The 16,958-nt window shown below is 49.8% G+C and overlaps 7 protein-coding genes across 7 annotated transcripts; 4 read left to right on the top strand and 3 right to left on the bottom strand.

The window, feature by feature from the left end:
- Positions 1-292: 292 nt before the first annotated feature.
- DFJ58DRAFT_811716 (uncharacterized protein) lies at positions 293-2,851 on the bottom strand. The gene is made up of 5 exons (XM_041391501.1): positions 2,206-2,851; positions 2,055-2,149; positions 1,899-1,922; positions 1,180-1,837; positions 293-1,090 (listed from the first exon to the last, which is right to left on the bottom strand). Exons 1-5 carry the CDS (start codon positions 2,676-2,678, stop codon positions 622-624), a joined length of 1,719 nt encoding a protein of 572 aa, XP_041238774.1. The 5' UTR covers positions 2,679-2,851; the 3' UTR covers positions 293-621.
- On the bottom strand, positions 2,775-3,571 carry DFJ58DRAFT_103244 (uncharacterized protein). Its single transcript, XM_041378614.1, has 4 exons — positions 3,465-3,571; positions 3,241-3,402; positions 3,164-3,178; positions 2,775-3,111 (listed from the first exon to the last, which is right to left on the bottom strand). Exons 1-4 carry the CDS (start codon positions 3,470-3,472, stop codon positions 2,871-2,873), a joined length of 426 nt encoding a protein of 141 aa, XP_041238773.1. The 5' UTR covers positions 3,473-3,571; the 3' UTR covers positions 2,775-2,870.
- A 115-nt stretch (positions 3,572-3,686) lies between these two features.
- DFJ58DRAFT_103364 (uncharacterized protein) lies at positions 3,687-4,835 on the top strand. The gene is made up of 3 exons (XM_041378615.1): positions 3,687-4,487; positions 4,616-4,723; positions 4,778-4,835. The coding sequence occupies exon 1, from the start codon at positions 3,769-3,771 to the stop codon at positions 4,441-4,443; it is 675 nt and encodes a 224-aa protein (XP_041238772.1). The 5' UTR covers positions 3,687-3,768; the 3' UTR covers positions 4,444-4,487; positions 4,616-4,723; positions 4,778-4,835.
- Positions 4,836-7,294: 2,459 nt separating this feature from the next.
- Positions 7,295-8,368, bottom strand: DFJ58DRAFT_845609 (uncharacterized protein; the record flags this gene model as incomplete). The annotated part of the gene is made up of 6 exons (XM_041393175.1): positions 7,295-7,417; positions 7,522-7,567; positions 7,680-7,872; positions 7,911-8,019; positions 8,051-8,187; positions 8,317-8,368. 6 exons carry the CDS (start codon positions 8,366-8,368, stop codon positions 7,295-7,297), a joined length of 660 nt encoding a protein of 219 aa, XP_041238771.1.
- A 927-nt stretch (positions 8,369-9,295) lies between these two features.
- Positions 9,296-10,314, top strand: DFJ58DRAFT_103179 (uncharacterized protein). The gene is made up of 3 exons (XM_041378613.1): positions 9,296-9,418; positions 9,492-10,039; positions 10,159-10,314. Exon 2 carries the CDS (start codon positions 9,580-9,582, stop codon positions 9,979-9,981), a length of 402 nt encoding a protein of 133 aa, XP_041238770.1. The 5' UTR covers positions 9,296-9,418; positions 9,492-9,579; the 3' UTR covers positions 9,982-10,039; positions 10,159-10,314.
- A 2,953-nt stretch (positions 10,315-13,267) lies between these two features.
- Positions 13,268-14,059, top strand: DFJ58DRAFT_811688 (uncharacterized protein). The gene is made up of 3 exons (XM_041391500.1): positions 13,268-13,589; positions 13,635-13,723; positions 13,781-14,059. Exons 1-3 carry the CDS (start codon positions 13,326-13,328, stop codon positions 13,845-13,847), a joined length of 420 nt encoding a protein of 139 aa, XP_041238769.1. The 5' UTR covers positions 13,268-13,325; the 3' UTR covers positions 13,848-14,059.
- An 11-nt stretch (positions 14,060-14,070) lies between these two features.
- DFJ58DRAFT_103098 (uncharacterized protein) lies at positions 14,071-14,909 on the top strand (the record flags this gene model as incomplete). Its single annotated transcript, XM_041378612.1, has 2 exons — positions 14,071-14,769; positions 14,833-14,909. A coding segment is annotated over one exon (363 nt), but the record flags the coding sequence as incomplete, so codon positions are not given.
- Between the last annotated feature and the right edge of the window lie 2,049 nt (positions 14,910-16,958).

The following is a 16,958-nucleotide window of genomic DNA, read 5'->3' as shown; positions in this document are numbered from 1 at the left end:
CTCTGCGCCAACCTACCCGTCTCGCCTGCTTGCTATCAGAATCTTTACCTCTTACCCCTGTGAGTCTCTCACGCTTGCCTTGTCTGTTTGCTACCCCCCTCGGACGTCGAGGTCACCTGAAACTGCCTCCTTCACCGCTTGAGAGCTTTTCTCATGTCTCTTATGTTGTTGTGAATTATCTCGCCCCCTGCCCTGCACGGCAAACAATTGTATCTACACGAACGCCATATCAAGGAACGTCTTATCGGAAATATATGACTACTCAGGGATACCGATCACTCAGTTTCTAACCCAGCAATTGACTCGTTGACTGTACATGCAATTTTGATGCAACAACACATCAAGCACAAGTCATACCGCACAGAACAAAAAAATAATACAACGAATATCTACAAACATACTTACGATACGTCTCTCGTTTACGCCTCCATTTTTTCATCCTTCACCGCTGTCATCGTCATCAAAGCTAGTTGCCGTCCCAGTCTGCACGAACGAAGGAGGCGCAAATAACTATAGTATAAACATACAGTACCGTATACGCCTCGCACACACTCGAGGCAGAGCCTAATTTTCATCTTCCAAAAACGGCCAGAGAACGTCAAAAGTGGACAACGGTAACTGCTACCAATTCCAGTCGTCGTCATCGAAACTTGTTGTCGCTGTTTCTTTTTGGCGGGTGCGAGTGAATTGGGCATTCTGTGTACTGACGCAAATGCGGACGCGGAGGGAGAGGGTGGGTGTAAGCACAGATGTCATTATAACTCTCCCAGCATTCACCGTATCATCTTCCTCATCTTCCAGCCAACTGTTTGTACGCGGGGCTGGGACATGAGTATGGGTGCGAGTGTGCGGGTAGGTGGGGCGCGTGAGTGGAGAGCTCGCGTTTGATAATGGTGCGCGTAAGGAGGTATTGCTGCTTGAAGGCGTGCGAAGGGATGAGGGGAATGGGAAAAGGGAAGGTGTTGATGTTTGCATTGATGTTGGAACTGGTGCGGGGGAGGTGGCTACTGGGCCTGGGGTTAATGCTGATACGATGGATTGGGAGACGTCTGAGAGGAGGCTGGATGCTCGTTTTTGGCTTTTGGAAAATCTGTGATGGGGTGTTAGTTTGAATGCGATGGAAAAAGCGATGATGAATGCGCCAAACAAACTGAAAGGCGGGAGGGGAACATCACTCACACATCACCTCCAAGCTTACGGCCGACGTTCCCCCATCCACCGCCGGCTACGGCGAGCGAACCGGCGCCAGGCATCGATGAAGGCGGTGCTAGGGGGGAGTGTTTGCTGCGGAGCGTGTTTTTGCTTGGTGTCTCCGAAGACCCTGCACCGTCTGTGTCGAATTCTGAAGCCACTGCTGTAACGAACGCGTCTATTCCCGGATTGAATGTACCCTGAACGACCTCTGTAGTCGAGTCCAGTTCCACGCTGCCTCGCCCCAGGTCCACACTAGTGCTCGTGCTATTATAGGAAGTGGCATGCCTCGTAAATGCCGTCGGAGGATGCGAAAGATCGCGCGATCTCCGACGGAAAACTTTCTCCTGTCTTGCTCTTGACGTTTCGTTGTCTCGTGCTTGTTTCGTGACATGTCGTTCGCTGTTTTCCGCGCCGATGCCAGAAGAAAGGGAAATGTCTTCGTCCCAGACAGATGACGCGGAACTCCTCGAAAGTCGTGTTGACGTTGATGTGGACGAATCGCTCACACGTTGTGCGTGACGTCTCGCAACATCCGATGTTTCTTCTGTGTTTATTGGGGGAGCCGGTAAGGGGATCGGAGAAGAGAGGTCGCTTAGGTCGCTCAGACCCGCCGCCAGTAATCTTACCCCTCCTTTGAGGCCATCTACGATAGAAGCGGTGGGTGTTGACGAGGGAAGAATGGGGTGGTATGGTTCGCGGTTGACGATACGCCCCCCATTTGCGTTTTACTAGGAAACGAGATAGGGTCAGTTCGCTTTGATCAGGAATTTACGCATGTGTGCTGGTGGATATAGTGCGGAACGACGGCACCAAGGAAGAAGATACAAAAGGACGAAATGAAACGTCAAGAAAGGACTCACGTTCTGCCAGATCCCCTTCAACAACAGCCAGTTGACCAGTCAGCTCGAGTCGTCTACTCTCAGCGGCAGCAATTGCGTGTAGGAGGTCGGCGTGCCTGAAATTTGAATTTCGTTGGCATCAATATTAAGACACGCAGAAATCCGGACGTACTTCTCAGCCAATGTCAGTGCAGCTCTCTCTACGCCCCCATTGACACTGGCACTGGCACTCCCAACGCTCACACGTGCGCGGGCTTCCCCAAGTGTGTTTAAGCCGCGTAATTCTTCGAGGCCTACTATGGTGCGCCTCTTCATCGAGCGTGAAGTCTTTTTGTGTCCTTCGAATAGACCTCCAGTTCCATGTGCCGTATCTGTTCCTATCGAGGCATCAGCCACGGTTGTCCCGTGTCGCGAGAACACATCGACGCGGGAGGATATGTAGGAGATGGAAGATTGCCGGCGGGTAACTTTGAGGTCTTTAATCGCGTCCTTGGGAAACGCGCCTCGTACGGGGGCACTGGTGGGTGGTGTGCTGCGACTTGGAGGGGGCGAGTAGGGCGGGGAAGGGAGAGAGCTCGCTGCTGTTGGCGAGCTGGAGGTGTTCAAGAGAGTCAGGTGTTTGCGTGTGGTGCCATTATGGTCCATGTTCGTGGTTGTGGTAATATTATATAGTTGATTTTATCGTGCGGGGTGTCGTTATATGGCAGAAGACATGGACGTTGGTGAGGGAATGAGTGAGAGAACGAAGTCACACAACGTTACGACTACTGTAGTGATGATCTGGCAGTTGCAATGCAACGAGCGCGAAATTTAACTGTAACAGTCGCTTGGGAGTAATTATGAACCGAAAAGGAAGCAAGTCCGACATAGGCTTCGACGTCGAAGGGAGTAACGATGAGAGCGAGAAAAATCTCTATTTCCAGAGGTCACTGCGCAACTGGTATGTCTCTGACATGCATCAAGGTAACTACATACTGGCCGCTCCGCACTGTGTATTAATACGAGAACCCGAATCAATGATGCGCTACCCCCGCCCTCCTTCTCGGCTTCTGCAATAAAGTTCTTGATGCTGTTGATCCTGGTCAGTCCGTGCTGCAGCACGAGTCGTTGGGTCCTGATAGAACACATACAATTGTTCCTCTTCACTGTAGACCGCACGGTCAGTCTGTGTCTGCAGGCAAGTGAGAGAGAATAAACGCACCTGGACCCGGCATTTATGGGTACAGCCTCTTTTACGCGCTCTGCGAGAGGTTTGCTTGAAGATGCAGAGTCCTTCTTTCCACCAAGGGATGCATACACGGCACCGCCGGTCGCGAAGAGTGTACCCAACGTGAGGTACTCGGTTTTAATGGCGCGACCAAAGATGACGCTGGCAATCCAGTGAGTGGGTTCAGTAGCTAGTTAATGGGATGTGTATGAAGAGAGACGCACTAAGACATGTCGATTTTCGGAAGTGGAGGAAGAGGTTCAAGCAGAAGTCAAGTAGCCCGGGTTTTCCCGGATTGGTTTTGCCGTCCAAGCCGGTTCAGAATATTCAAGCTTCAACCTTTCAATTTCAAGTCTCCACTTAGACGAACGGATACGATTAATCAACCTCTGGCAGACACATCCCCAGATATTGTCACTGAGTCAGCTGTATCCAGTCTGCGAACTCCCAAATCTCGCACTTCCTCTAGTGATTAAAAAATAAACGAAGGCAGATCTTAGACGAAGGTCCTACTGAAGTTAAGCCGTAATGCACAGGACGTTATCAACAGTCGCACGTGGAACAGCGTTCGAAGAACGATCACTCCAATTGCTTCAAGACTATTTCTCGATGTCACTAAAACGCGTCGGTGGTAAATCTGATGGTGGTGTCGACTTACTGGGCTGGTGGTGGCTTCCCCTTACCTCAGATTCCCAATCTGCCCCAATCACACCTCCCCATAGACGCATACGCGTCCTTGCGCAATGTAAAGCAGAGAAGAAGAAATTCTCACCAAACTACGTTCGCGAGATGGAAGGCGTATGGCATATGCATACTCAAGCCCGATCCCCTTCTGATTCCTCCACACCCGTATCTGAACTCGGTACATTAGCCCTCCTTCTTTCGGAATCGAAATTCACCACCGCAACTCTCACCCGTGCACTCGGATCCAGCGTCCCCTTTCTCCTCATGCACCTCCCTCCCCCTCCGTCAATTTCTTCGGATTCACGCGTCGAAACCACGCTCGGAGAAGTTGGCTCTGCTTTCTGGAACCCCGCTCTTGGCGGTGCGCAAGGTCTTCTTCGCGGGGAACTTGATGTTCGATGGGAACGTGATCCCGGAGGTGGTGGGCGGCCCGGGTTGTGGTGCCGTGACAAAAGAGTGCAAAACTGGACACCGGATACGCTTGGGGAGTGTGTCAATGCCCTTGAGGACATTGCTTGATAAGTGATTCGTCTTTGGATGACTCAACTCGCCACGCTACCATTGTATGTATATCTACTACCACGTATTCCTCTCTACTTTGGTCACACTTCTCAGAGGCGCCGACTGGGCGTGTAACTTCATTTGCATCTTCATTTCTTAACAATTATATTGACTCTCATTGTTGGTTCAGGTGTCTGGATATATGTCGGGTCCCCGGGTTCAAGCGAACTCCATATCTTAGCGCTCGCCGCCGACTGATTTGGTGCAAGTGGTGATATGTAAGACGGAACAAACCGAGGTGGATCGAAATTCTAACAGAAGCCACCTCACTGCCACTAACATGCGTTCTCAGCAAGGTGCCTGCAACTACAGCATGCAAACCTGAGCATTTAGCAGGTTCGTTATCACCCCCACCATCTCTTATCCTCGACTCTTATTTTCCGCATCATCTCAAGGCTTATTGTCTCCCATGGCTAGAGACGAGGATCGCTACGGAATCGCACCCGAGGACGACGAGGCAGCCGCAGCAGCCGCAGCAGCGATGTCACGCTCCGAGTCATTGGAAAGCATTAGACCTCTAGCGCGAGAGAAGGATCCGCCACCATATGGTGTACAGCACCGCCAGGATGCACTCTGGGAAGGTGAGTGGACGTATTGTGATACACACCGACTTACCCATTAAGGAGCAGGGGGAGACATGCACTTCCTCCTCGGTGGCACCAGTTTCGGATGTTGGATGGTACACCAAGATATCAAGACGACACGCTGATTATTGTTTCACGGAAACATCCTTTACCAGGAGTTCGACTAGGTGAGTAGTGAAAGTGTCACTAGGAGCGAGAAACTCACGACGAAGCATAGATTATCATGAACAACTCGTTGCCGGATGCGAGTGGCACATCTCAACCACTCGGTCGGTCCTACTTCGTCAACCACAACACTCGGACCACATTATGGAAGAAACCAACGCCAGAACATCCAGCAGGGAGCTTGATGCCGGAGTGCATCATCGAGGGTCACTCTCGCTGCATATGGAGTCTTGCCTGCTTTGGCACCAGTTGCAATATACTGAGCGCGTCGGGTGACTGTTCGATTCGCCAGTGGAAATGGAATGGAGAGCCGGTGGGAAAGCCTTTGGATAACCATGGGGCACGAATATGCTCCATAGCACCATCGCCGGATGAAACAATGGTTGTGAGCGGAAGTACAGACGGCAGACTACGGCTGTGGAACATAAAGAAGGGCAGTATGGTTGGTGATCCGTGGGAGGGTCACAGTGGTCAAGTGTATTGCCTCGATTGGTCTCCCAATTCCCTGGAGATAGCAAGTGGATCAGAAGACGGCATCATTCAACGCTGGAACCCGGATACTGGCCGACAAATAGCACCACCGATAGAGACCAGACACGGTTGGGTGAATGCTATCAAATACTCTCTGCAAGGTGACAAATTTACGAGCGGTGGGGATGACAAGATGATTCGCGTGTGGTCAAAGGATGGGCAGCTACTCATCAAAATCAAGGGGCATGAGTCCCCGGTGACGTCGTTGTGTTGGTCCAAGGACGGCAGACACATATTCTCCGGGTCAGCCGATCACACCATCCGAAAATGGCGGGTCGATCAATGGAGAGGAGGTCGTCGTTCTTCGGGGTCATACCAATATCGTCAGATCCCTATGTTTGTTTCCTAATGAGAGTCATCTTGTTAGCACATCAAATGACTGCTCCGTTCGCATCTGGGACCTCGAGACGAATAAGCCAGTCAAAGACCCGCTCTTGCATAACGATGCACTCGTCACTGTGGTCATGTCCCCCGATGGAAAATATATTGCCAGCGCTGGATTAGATGCAAAGATCTATATATGGAGCGTGGATGCAGCGCTCAAACATCAGGGTGTGCGCATATGCATTGTGTTTTGACGTCTTTCTATTATCTAAATATTTGATTGTTGTTTAGGGTACGGATGATGCTAATGCAAAGCCCGACGCAAAGTCCAAGGCATGTCAGTCCTGCGTCTCTTTCCCACTTGATCTCACCTTTTACTAGAGACGTCCAATCCGACCGAGAGATGTGCACCGCTCAGTCATGAATGATCTTATCCTTCGCTAATTTGTGTTGTTAGGACTTTGCCTCCCGTCTAATCGTCTCCGAACAGTACACGAAACAACAGCCTAGGCGTTGGGAGATATGTTTAGTATAAAGTTTCGATCCTCAGCTCCTGCCAACCTGATTTGACACAGGGTAATGACTTCTTTGGCAACGATACAAAACCGCGCACCAACTACCCCTGCAAGCCCGTCGTCTCTCCTTCGTAGTTTGTTCGGTTCCCTCCGTGTCGGCACACGAGCTCCAAATTCACCTCGAGCAATGCCGCGCGAGCCTCGACGCTGGAATTTCAACTTATTTCCTGTAGGGATTTCCGGACAGACCGTTTTTGTATCCCCTGCTCGCGATGAAGATGTGAGTGGCTTGCCGTCGCTCCTATTTCATTCCATTAAAACACAATGCAGAGATACGGCATTGCCCCTGAATCTGACGCTGAAGCCGCCGCAGCCATGCAACGCACAGATGGCAATGAGACTAACAGTTCAGCGCAACCTGCTCAACCTGCAGCAGGCGTACAAGGATCTCAAGGACGACCAACTGCAAACACAAGGCTCAAGTGATGGGGCTGGAGAAGTTTACTATGAGGTTAATTGTTGTGGATATTTCTTTGGTCGTCGTCGTCCCGCCTCGCATCAGTCGTGAGGTCCATTTATTCAAACTCTGTCATTCGATATTTTTCCCTCTCCGTTTCGTGTGCGTTGATGCTCATCCACTTAGCTCGTGCGGTTCTACATATGTACACCTGCATGGTATGTATAATATCTTTAGATCACGCCATGGTATCGTTGTATGCCTGATGCATCGCTGGCTACTCCATCGAGGGGGCCGTTCAGATTCTTTATGCCAAAACCCTGATTTTCCTTGTCCGCTTCAACTTTCATTGAACCCTGTCGACAAGACAAATCCCAACACAACATATCGCGAATGTTTATAACAACACATAGTACGGCTCTAGACGTCCGATTTGACTCAAGGGCAAACTGCAACACACGGAGGATGGGGTGTTTTTGACGCGAAGGAACTCGGAAAAGAGAGACCTGAATTGCAAGGTAACATAAAGAAACGGGATACAAGACACCCGCAAGCCCAAGGCTCAGAACCAAGATATGCAGCTGGCGTAAAGAGTTCATTGTGTGCCTCCCAGCGTACACTATATGCTCCTCGTTATCATCTTCCAGCCGACTTCTTGTGCGCGAGCAGTATGCAGATACATCTACATCAAGTGCGTCATTGGTGGGTTCGTGTTTGATGGTGGTATAAGTAAAGAAGCGGAAGCGGTGTTGGGCGAGGAACCGCATAAGAAGGTGGTGTTGGATAGGTGCGTTTTTGGTCCTTGGGGATGCTGGATGATGGGTAATCCATGGTCATGATAAAGCTCACAATCCACCCGGCGAGGATCTGGTGCCAGGCATAGATGAAGGAGGTAAGCTATGTTGCGAGGAATGATCGTTTGTATTTTTACTTGGAGTTCCTGGGGACCGTGCATCGTCTGCATCGATTTCTGGAGTCGATACGCTCACCATTGAAATAGCCTCGTATTCGATGTACCCTGAGAAGTCGAGTCGGTGCTCGTACAATTGTACAAAGTAGCATGCCCGAGAAGATGAGACATCGGGTGGCCTCTCAGATGGAAAACTTGCATGCAATGGCCTTAATGCTACTTCATTGTGTCAGGCGTGATTGGTGCAAATTGATTACTATTTTCAGCGCCGATACTAGATGAAAAGAATCATTCTCGTTCCAGACAGCTGCCACCAAACAGCTCGAGGGCCTCCCGAACACTGACCCAGTAGATATTGATATTGATATTGAGGTGTCGCTTGGGCGTTGTCGATCATGGCATACAGTAAGTGAGGTCGTCAGACCCGCAGTTACGCCGCCCCTGAGCTTGTCTATGACAGAGGTGGTAAGTTTGTGTACGTGTGGGAGAGAGATGGAGTCAAATCACTCGAGTTAGAAATTTAGGTATTGTGGATATATACGCTGAACAAAGGCAACGGGAAGTAGACGGAAAGAATGAATAAAAAACTAAACATCCAACTCACCTTCAACAGCAGCAAGGCGTCAGCTCAAGCTGTATACTCTCAGCGGAGGCAATTGTGTGTACAAGGTCGGTGAGCACGAGATTGGATTCTTTAGTACCAAGAGGCGTCCAAGACATGTAAGTAGGCAAAATCTAGGACATACTTCTCAGGATTCAGGAAGGGTCACTGGCGCAAATCTCCCTACACTCATTAGCACTCCCATTGCTCAAATGTGCAAGGGATTGAGGACATTGTGCTGTGATGTCAATACACTGCCCCATCCTACTTCTCCACCTCCGCTGTAAAGTTCCTGATTCTGTTCATCCTTGTGAGTCCACAAGTCAATTGATGCTGATAGAACACGTACGATGCTGATTCTTCACTGTAGAAGCAAGCATCGCACAGTCGGTCTGTGTCTGAAGATGAGTGAGAGTAAGAGAACCACATCTGGGCCCAGCATGCATGAGCACGGCCGCCTTCACATATTCTGCAGAGATTTGCCTGGACGTGCAAAATCCTTCTTTCCACCAAGGGTCGTGAAGAGCGTATTCAACGTGAGGTGCTCGGTGTTACTAATGGCGTGGACAAAAATAGCGCTATCAGTCCAGTGGGTCAGTAGCTAGCAGTGGGATATGCACAAAGAGAGATGCACTAGTAAAGACATGTCGATTTTGGGAAGTGGAGGAAGAGAAGTAGCTCGGGTTTTCCCGGATTGAACTAGCTCTAAGACGAAGGAATACGATTTGACAAACGTCATTCACACTAAAGTACTTGAGCGCTATCTATGTAGTGGCGCATAGAACAGCTCTCGAGAAATGGTCACTTCAATGACGTCAAGAATGTTTCCTGATGTCGCTTAAACACGTGGGCGGCAAATCTAGATCTGATGGCGGCGTCGACTTGCTGGGCTGGTGGTGGTTCAAACTCCTTACCTCAGTTTCCCAGTCCATTCAAATCAGACCTCCCCGTAGATGTATACTATAAAGCAGGTTGTCGCCAAACTACCTTCATGAGATGGAAGGCGTATGGCATATGCACACTCAAGATCGCTCCCCTCCGAATCCTCCATATGCGTGTCTGAACTGGGTACAGTGGTGCTCCTCCTTTCAGAGTTAAAATTCACCACCGCAACCCTCACCCGCGCACTCGGATCCAGCGTCCCCTTTCTCCTCATGCACCTCCCTCCCCCTCCGCCAATTTCTTCAGATTCAGGCGTTGAAAACACGCTCGGAGAAGTCGTTTCTACTTTCTGGAACCCCGCTCTCGGTGGTGCGCAAGGTATTCTTCGCGGGGAACTTGATGTTCGATGGGAACGTGATTTGGGAGGTGGTGGGCGGCCTGGGTTGTGGTGCCGTGACAAAAGAGTGCAGAACTGGACACCGGATACGCTTGGGGAGTGTGTTAATGCCCTTGAGGACATTGCTTGATAGGTGATTCGTCTTTGGATGACTCAACTCGGGGTTGAGTGCCACGCTACCATTGTATGTATACCTACCACATATTCCTCTCTGTTGATTATACTTCTCAGAGGCGCCGACTGGGCGTGTAACCTCATTTGCATGTTCATTTCATACAATTAAAATTGACTCTCACTGTTGGTCCAGGTATCTGGACATATGTCACTCGGGTCCCGGGCTCAAGCGAACTTCATATCTTAGCGCTCGCTGCTGACAGATTTGTGCAAGTTGTGATAGACGGAACAAACCGAGATGTATCGAAATTCGATCTCACCGTCGCTAACATGCGTTTTCAGCAACGTGTCTGCAACCACGGCATCAATCAAGTCTAAGCGCCTAGCAGGTCCGTTCATCACTTCCACCATCACTTCTCCACAACTCTTATCTTGTACGTCATCTCAAGGCTCATTGTCTATCTGTTTATAAAGCACGTCGTCCTTTCTCAATTAAGGTCATGCCCCGCGAAGAGACTGAGTCAAGTACGTCAGCCGGAGTGAGAAAATCGCTGTTGGACTCATCGGCACGTATGAAGCCTCTAGCGGGAGAGAAGGATCCACCACCATATGGTGCGCAGCACCGCCAGGATGCTCTTTGGGAAGGTGAGTGGATCGTATTGGGATACCCACTGGCTTACTCAACAAGCAGGCGGGAATGATGCGCTCCCTCCGCTGTGGCATCCGTTTAAGATGTTCGATGATAGAACGTTTTATCAAGACGACACGCTGACCATAGGTTCATGGAATCGACCTTTACCAGGGGTGCGACTAGGTGAGTGGAGAAAGTGTCACGAGGAGCGAGGGACTGATGACGAAAGATAGATTATCCAGGACAACTCGTTGTTACCGGATGCGAGTGGCACATCTCACCACGCGGTCGGTCCTACTTCGTCAACCACAACACTCGGTCCACATCATGGAAGAAACCAGCACCAGAACGTCCACCAGGGAACTTGATGCTTGTGTGCATCATTGAAGGTCACTCCAAATGCATATGGAATCTTATCTACGTAGGCACGAGTTGCAATATACTGAGCGCGTCGGACGATTGTTCGATTCGCCAATGGAAAAGAGACGGAGAGCCAGTAGGAAAGCCTTTGGGTGGTCATGGGGCACCGGTAGGCTCCATAGCACTATCGCCGGATGAAACAAAGGTTGTGAGCGGAAGTGCAGACGGAAGACTATGGCTGTGGAACATCAAGAAGGGCAGCGTGGTTGGTGATCCGTGGGAGGGGCACAATGATGCAGTGATGTGCCTCGATTGGTCTTCCAATGCCCTGGATATAGCAAGTGGATCGACCGATGGCACCATACGACGCTGGAACCCGGATACTGGCCGACAAATAGCACCGCCAATAGAGAGTGGTCACGACTGGGTGAATGTTATCAAATACTCTCCGCAAGGTGACAAGTTCATGAGCGGCGGGGAGGACAAGATGATTTGCGTGTGGTCAAAGGACGGGCAGCTGCTCATCAAGATCAAGGGACATGAAGGCACGGTGACGTCATTGTGTTGGTCCAAGGACGGCGTGCACATCTTCTCTGCGTCATATGACAGCACTATCCGACAATGGCGGTCGATTGATGGGGAGGAGCTCGTCGTTCTTCGAGGCCATACCCACGATATCAGATCCATATGTCTGTCCCCTAATGAAAGCTATCTCGTTAGCGCATCAAGTGACTGCTCTGTTCGTATCTGGGATCTCAAAACCAATCAGCAAGTCGGAGATCCACTCTTGCATGATGACCAACTATGTGTTGTTATCATGTCCTCCGATGGAAAATACATTGCTAGTGCTGGATTAGATGCAAAGATCTATGTATGGAGCGTGGATGCAGTGCTCAAACAGCAGGGTGTGCGCATCTGCATTGTGTTTTGACGTCTTTTCTATTTTCTAAAGGTTTTGGTTCTTTTTTAGGGTACGGAAGATGCTAATGCAAAGCCTGACGCAAAGTTTAAGGCAAGTCAATCCTGCGTCTTTTTCCTACTTGATCTTACCTTTTTACTAGGGATTTACAGTCCGATCGAAACAACAAACCAATACCAGAGGTTCGGCGAGATATGTTCGTGTCATTTTTTTCGATCCTTGGGTCGTACTAACTTGATTTTGATATAGGGCAATGATTTCTTTGGCAACGATGCAAATCGTGCACCTCATTATGCTCCATCTGGGAGCCCATCGTCTCTCATTCGTTGGCGTCATTTGCTCGGTCCCATTCATTTCGGTACTCGACCTGCAAATGCACTTCAACCAATACCGCGCCAGCCCCGACAATGGAATTTTACCTTATTTCCTAGAGGAAGCTCCAGCCGCATCGTCGATGTAGCTCCTGGTCGCAAGAAAAATGTGAGCGGCTCCCATCACTCCTTTTCATACATTGAAATCGATACATTTGCAGAGAATTGCCATTGCCCCTCCCACTAAGGCAGAATTGGATGCAGCTATGCAACGTGCGAATGGCAACGGGACCGACGGTTCAATGCGACCAGGCCAACCTGCGTCGGGGACGCAAGGGTCTCAAGAACGACCAACACAAATTCATACTCAAACTCAAACTCAAGGCTTGACTGGCGGATCGGGAGATGTTTCCTATGAAGTTAACTGCTGTGGACTCTTATTTAGTTGTCGTCGTCCCACTCCGCGTCAGTCATGAGCCTGTCGTTTACTGAGACACTCCCTGTCAATCGAAGATTTTCTCTCCTCCCTCTCGGGTGCTTCTATGGAATATTCCGCACCCAGCTAGCTATCACAACCATGCTATCGTCTCATTTCTTGGATTACAACTGTACTCATGACTGATGTTTAGAATTACTGTGACTACCAGAGAGATGCCATTGATTTAAATCCCACTACCCAATGTGCTAGTGGGGCACAGTAGTTCACACTTGAGTACATGTCTCTGGTTCTTTCCAGGTGTACTTCCACTTGCACACCACACAATGTTCCGACACGCTCAGATATTCTACTACTCCGATCATCGGAACGCCCTCCCCTTTGCAATACCTCTTCTCGCTTTCTGGTTGAAGCGTCTGTTGCAAGAGTGTGTATAGAGGCCCCCGGAAGCTCCCTATGATGTTCAGCCGAAATTTTGCCTATTTGAGGCCCAGATTTTGCGTTTTCCTTGTCCGTTTTTTGCCTATTTGGCGCCTTGGGGAGCCGCTCCGGTGCTCCAAACACACTGATGTCTGTCCGATTTTTGCCCATTCTAGGCCTTCAGCCGATCTGCTTTTTCAACATGTGAATCTGTATGATCAGTGACTAGTGAGCACCAATCTGCGCCAATTATCTCGAGGCTTATTTATTGAATTTTACATAAATGTTGCTCGACGAGAATCTACATCGTGAAGTCCGTTCTGTGCAGAACATCGAAGTTCATTACTGCGATCTCTTCCCATTACTCAGTACTCAATATTACAACCCTGGTCACAAACTGCCTAGTCCCATACTCAATGCTTTCGGGGCAATTATCCAGGATGTTCCTGCGAGCAGTTTCTTGTCATCCTGGATTCCTGCTCTTGCAACTGGCGAGGCGACACCTACTCGAGCTGAAGGATCTACAATCGAACATGTCCAAGCGGCTGTGAGTGTCGAAAAACAAGTATGACTTAAGCTCAATGAAACTCAGTGTGGAAACCTTCCCCTCGACGATGCACTACAACGACCAAGGTGGATGATACCCCTATGTGGTGGTTGCCCTTCTCACTTTGTAGGCGACTGTGGCGGAGTATGCAAGTTGTCTCTCGATGCAGAGAAGCATTGGAATGCACTTACTTCTGTTGCAGTTCTGCAGAAGTTGCTAAAGTTAAAAATTCCTGGCGGGCGCGTGTTGAGAACATAGTTTTGTTAGCTCGCTGCATCTTTAAGTTTAGATAGTGAATTTTACCCGCCAAATACCATAGAACGCCCTTGTCACACTACCGCTGTGATATTTCCGTGACACGTGACAACCCTTGTCCGATTTTGCCTATTCGACGCTCAGAACCGTGCCTATTTGAGGGCCATTTTGGAGGGTCTTGACGGCCGAACATCATAGGGAGCTTCCGGGGGCCTGTGTATAGATATGGTGCGCCTCCTTCGTTGGCAAATGTGATGGTGGTGTCGACTTGCTAGGATGGTGGTGGCTTCCCCTTAGCTCAGATTCCCAGTTCACCCCAATCACACTTCCCCGTAGACACATACGTGTCCTTGCGCAACGTAAAGCAGAGAAGAACAAATTCTCGCCAAACTACGTCTACGAGATGGAAGACGTATGGCATATGGACGGCCAAGACCGCTCCCCTTCCGAATCCTCCTTGCCCGTGTCTGAACTGGGTACAGTCACTAGCGCTCCTCCTTTCAGAGTCAACGCACTCGGATCAAGCGTCCCCTTTCTCCTCATGCACCTCCTTCCCCCGACGCCCATTTTCTTCCGATTTACGTATTGAAACCACCCTCGGAGGTGTTGGCTCTGCTTTCTGGAACCCCACTCTTGGCGATGCGCAAGATCTTCGCGGGGAACTTGATGTTCGATGGGAACGTGGTCCGGGAGATGATGGACGGCCTGGCTGTGGTGCCGTGACAAAAGAGTGCAGAACTGGACGTTGGATACGCATGGAGAGTATATCAACGCCCTTCAGGACATTGATTCATAGGATGGTGATCCATCTATGGATGACTCGATTCAGGCGTTGAATGTTACGCTACCATTACTAAGTAATATGTATGTATACTACGTATTCCTCTTTGCTTTGATCACACTTGAGACTCACAGGCGCCACTAGGTGTGTAACTTCATTTGCATGTTCATTTCTTACAATCAAAATTGACTCTCATTCTCGGTCCAGGTGTCTGGATATATGTCGGGTCCGACTCCCGAGCTCAAGCGAACTCCATATCTTAGCGCTCGCCGCCGATGGATTTGGTGCAAGTGGAGATATGTAAGACGGAACAAACCGAGGTGCATGGAAATTCGAACAGAAGTCACCTCACTGCCACTAACATGCGTTTTCAGCAGGGTTCCCGCAACTACAGCATTAATCAAATCTAAGCGCCTAGCAGGTCCGTTCGTTACCCCCCCCACCATCTCTACTCCTCGACTCTTATTTTGGGCATCATCTCAAGGCTCATTGTCTACCTGTTTGTAAAGTACGTCGTGCTTTCTCAATCAGGGGCCATGCCTCGCGAAGACGCTGAGTCAAGCACGCCAACCAGAGGGAGAGAAGCGCTGATGGGCTCCATCGGCACGTATGAGACCTCTAGTGGGAGAGAAGGATCCACCACCATATGGTGCACAGCACCGCCAGGATGCTCTTTGGGAAGGTGAGCAAACCGTATTGGGATACCCACTGACTTACTCAACAAGAAGCAGGCGGGAATGATGCGCTCCCCTCCTCAATGGCAACAGTTTGAGGTGTTGGATGGTAGCACACAATATCAAGATGACACGCTGATCATATCTTCATTGAACCGACCTTTACCAGGGGTGCGATTAGGTGAGCGGAGAAAGTGACACCAGGAGCGAGGGACTGATGACGAAGCATAGATTATCATGGACAACTCGTTACTGGATGCGAATGGCACATCTCACCACTCGGTCGGTCCTACTTCGTCAACCACAACACTCGGTCCACATCGTGGAAGAAAACCAACACCAGAACGCCCGGCAGGGAGCTTGATGCCGGAGTGCATCATCGAGGGTCACTCCAAATCCATATGGAGTCTTGCCTGCTTGGGCGCCAGTTGCAATATACTGAGCGCATCGGACGATTGTTCGATTCGCCAGTGGAAAAGAGACGGAGAGCCGGTAGGAAAGCCTTTGAATAGCCATTGGGCACATATATGCTTGATGGCTGTATCCCCGGATGAAAAATGGTTGTGAGTGGTGGAAGTACAGACGGCAGACTACGGCTGTGGAACATAAAGAAAGGCAGTATGGTTGGCGATCTGTGGGAGGGTCACAATGGTCAAGTGCGTTGCCTCGATTGGTCTCCCAATGCCCTGGAGATAACAAGTGGATCAGAAGACGGCACTATTCGACGCTGGAACCCGGATAGTGGCCGACAAATAGCACCGCCAATAGAAACCGGTCATGGTTGGGTGAATACTGTCAAATACTCTCCACAGAGTGACAAATTCACGAGCGGTGGGGTGGACAAGATGATCAGCGTGTGGTCAAAGGACGGGCAGCTGCTTATCAAGATCAAGGGACATGAAGAAGCAGTGATGTCGTTGTGTTGGTCCAAGGATGGTGCATACATTTTCTCCGCCTCATATGATAACACCATTCGCAAATGGCGGTCGATTGATGGGAAGGAGCTCGTCGTTCTTCGGGATCATACCAAACCCGTCAGATCCCTCTGTCTGTCTTCCAATGAAAGCCATCTTGTTAGCGCATCAGATGACTACTCCGTTCGCATCTGGGACCTCAAAATCAATCAGCAAGTCGGAGATCCACTCTTGCATGACGACGAACTCATGACTGTTGTCATGTCCCCCGATGGAAAATACATTGCCAGTGCTGGATTAGATGCAAAATTTATGTGTGGAATGTGGAGGCAGCGCTCAAACATCAGGGTGTGCGCATCTGCATTGTGTTTCGACGTCTTCTCTATTTTCTAAAGGTTTTGGTTCGTTTAGGGTACGGGTGATGCTAATGCAAAGCCCGGTGCGAAGTCCAAGGCAAATCAGTTCCATGTCTCTTTCCACTTGTCCTCACCCTTTTATTAGAGACGTCCAATCCAACCGAGAGATGTACGCCAATCAGTCATGGATAATCTTATACTTCGCTAATTTGTGATGTTAGAACTTTGCCTCCCGTCCAATCGTCTCCAAACAGTATGCAAACAATGGAGGCATGGGGAGATATGTTAGTCTAAAGTTTCAATCACCAGCTCCTGCTAACCTGACTTCGACACAGGGCAATGACTTCTTCGGCAATGATACAAACAGTGCACCAGCTCGGCGTGCAAAC

This window comes from Suillus subalutaceus (genome assembly GCF_016647625.1).
Source record: "Suillus subalutaceus strain FC151 chromosome Unknown DFJ58scaffold_142, whole genome shotgun sequence".
In the NCBI taxonomy this organism is placed as follows: Eukaryota; Fungi; Basidiomycota; class Agaricomycetes; order Boletales; family Suillaceae; genus Suillus; species Suillus subalutaceus.
Note: the sequence above shows the minus strand (reverse complement) of the source record. Positions and strands in the feature narration are given on the sequence as shown.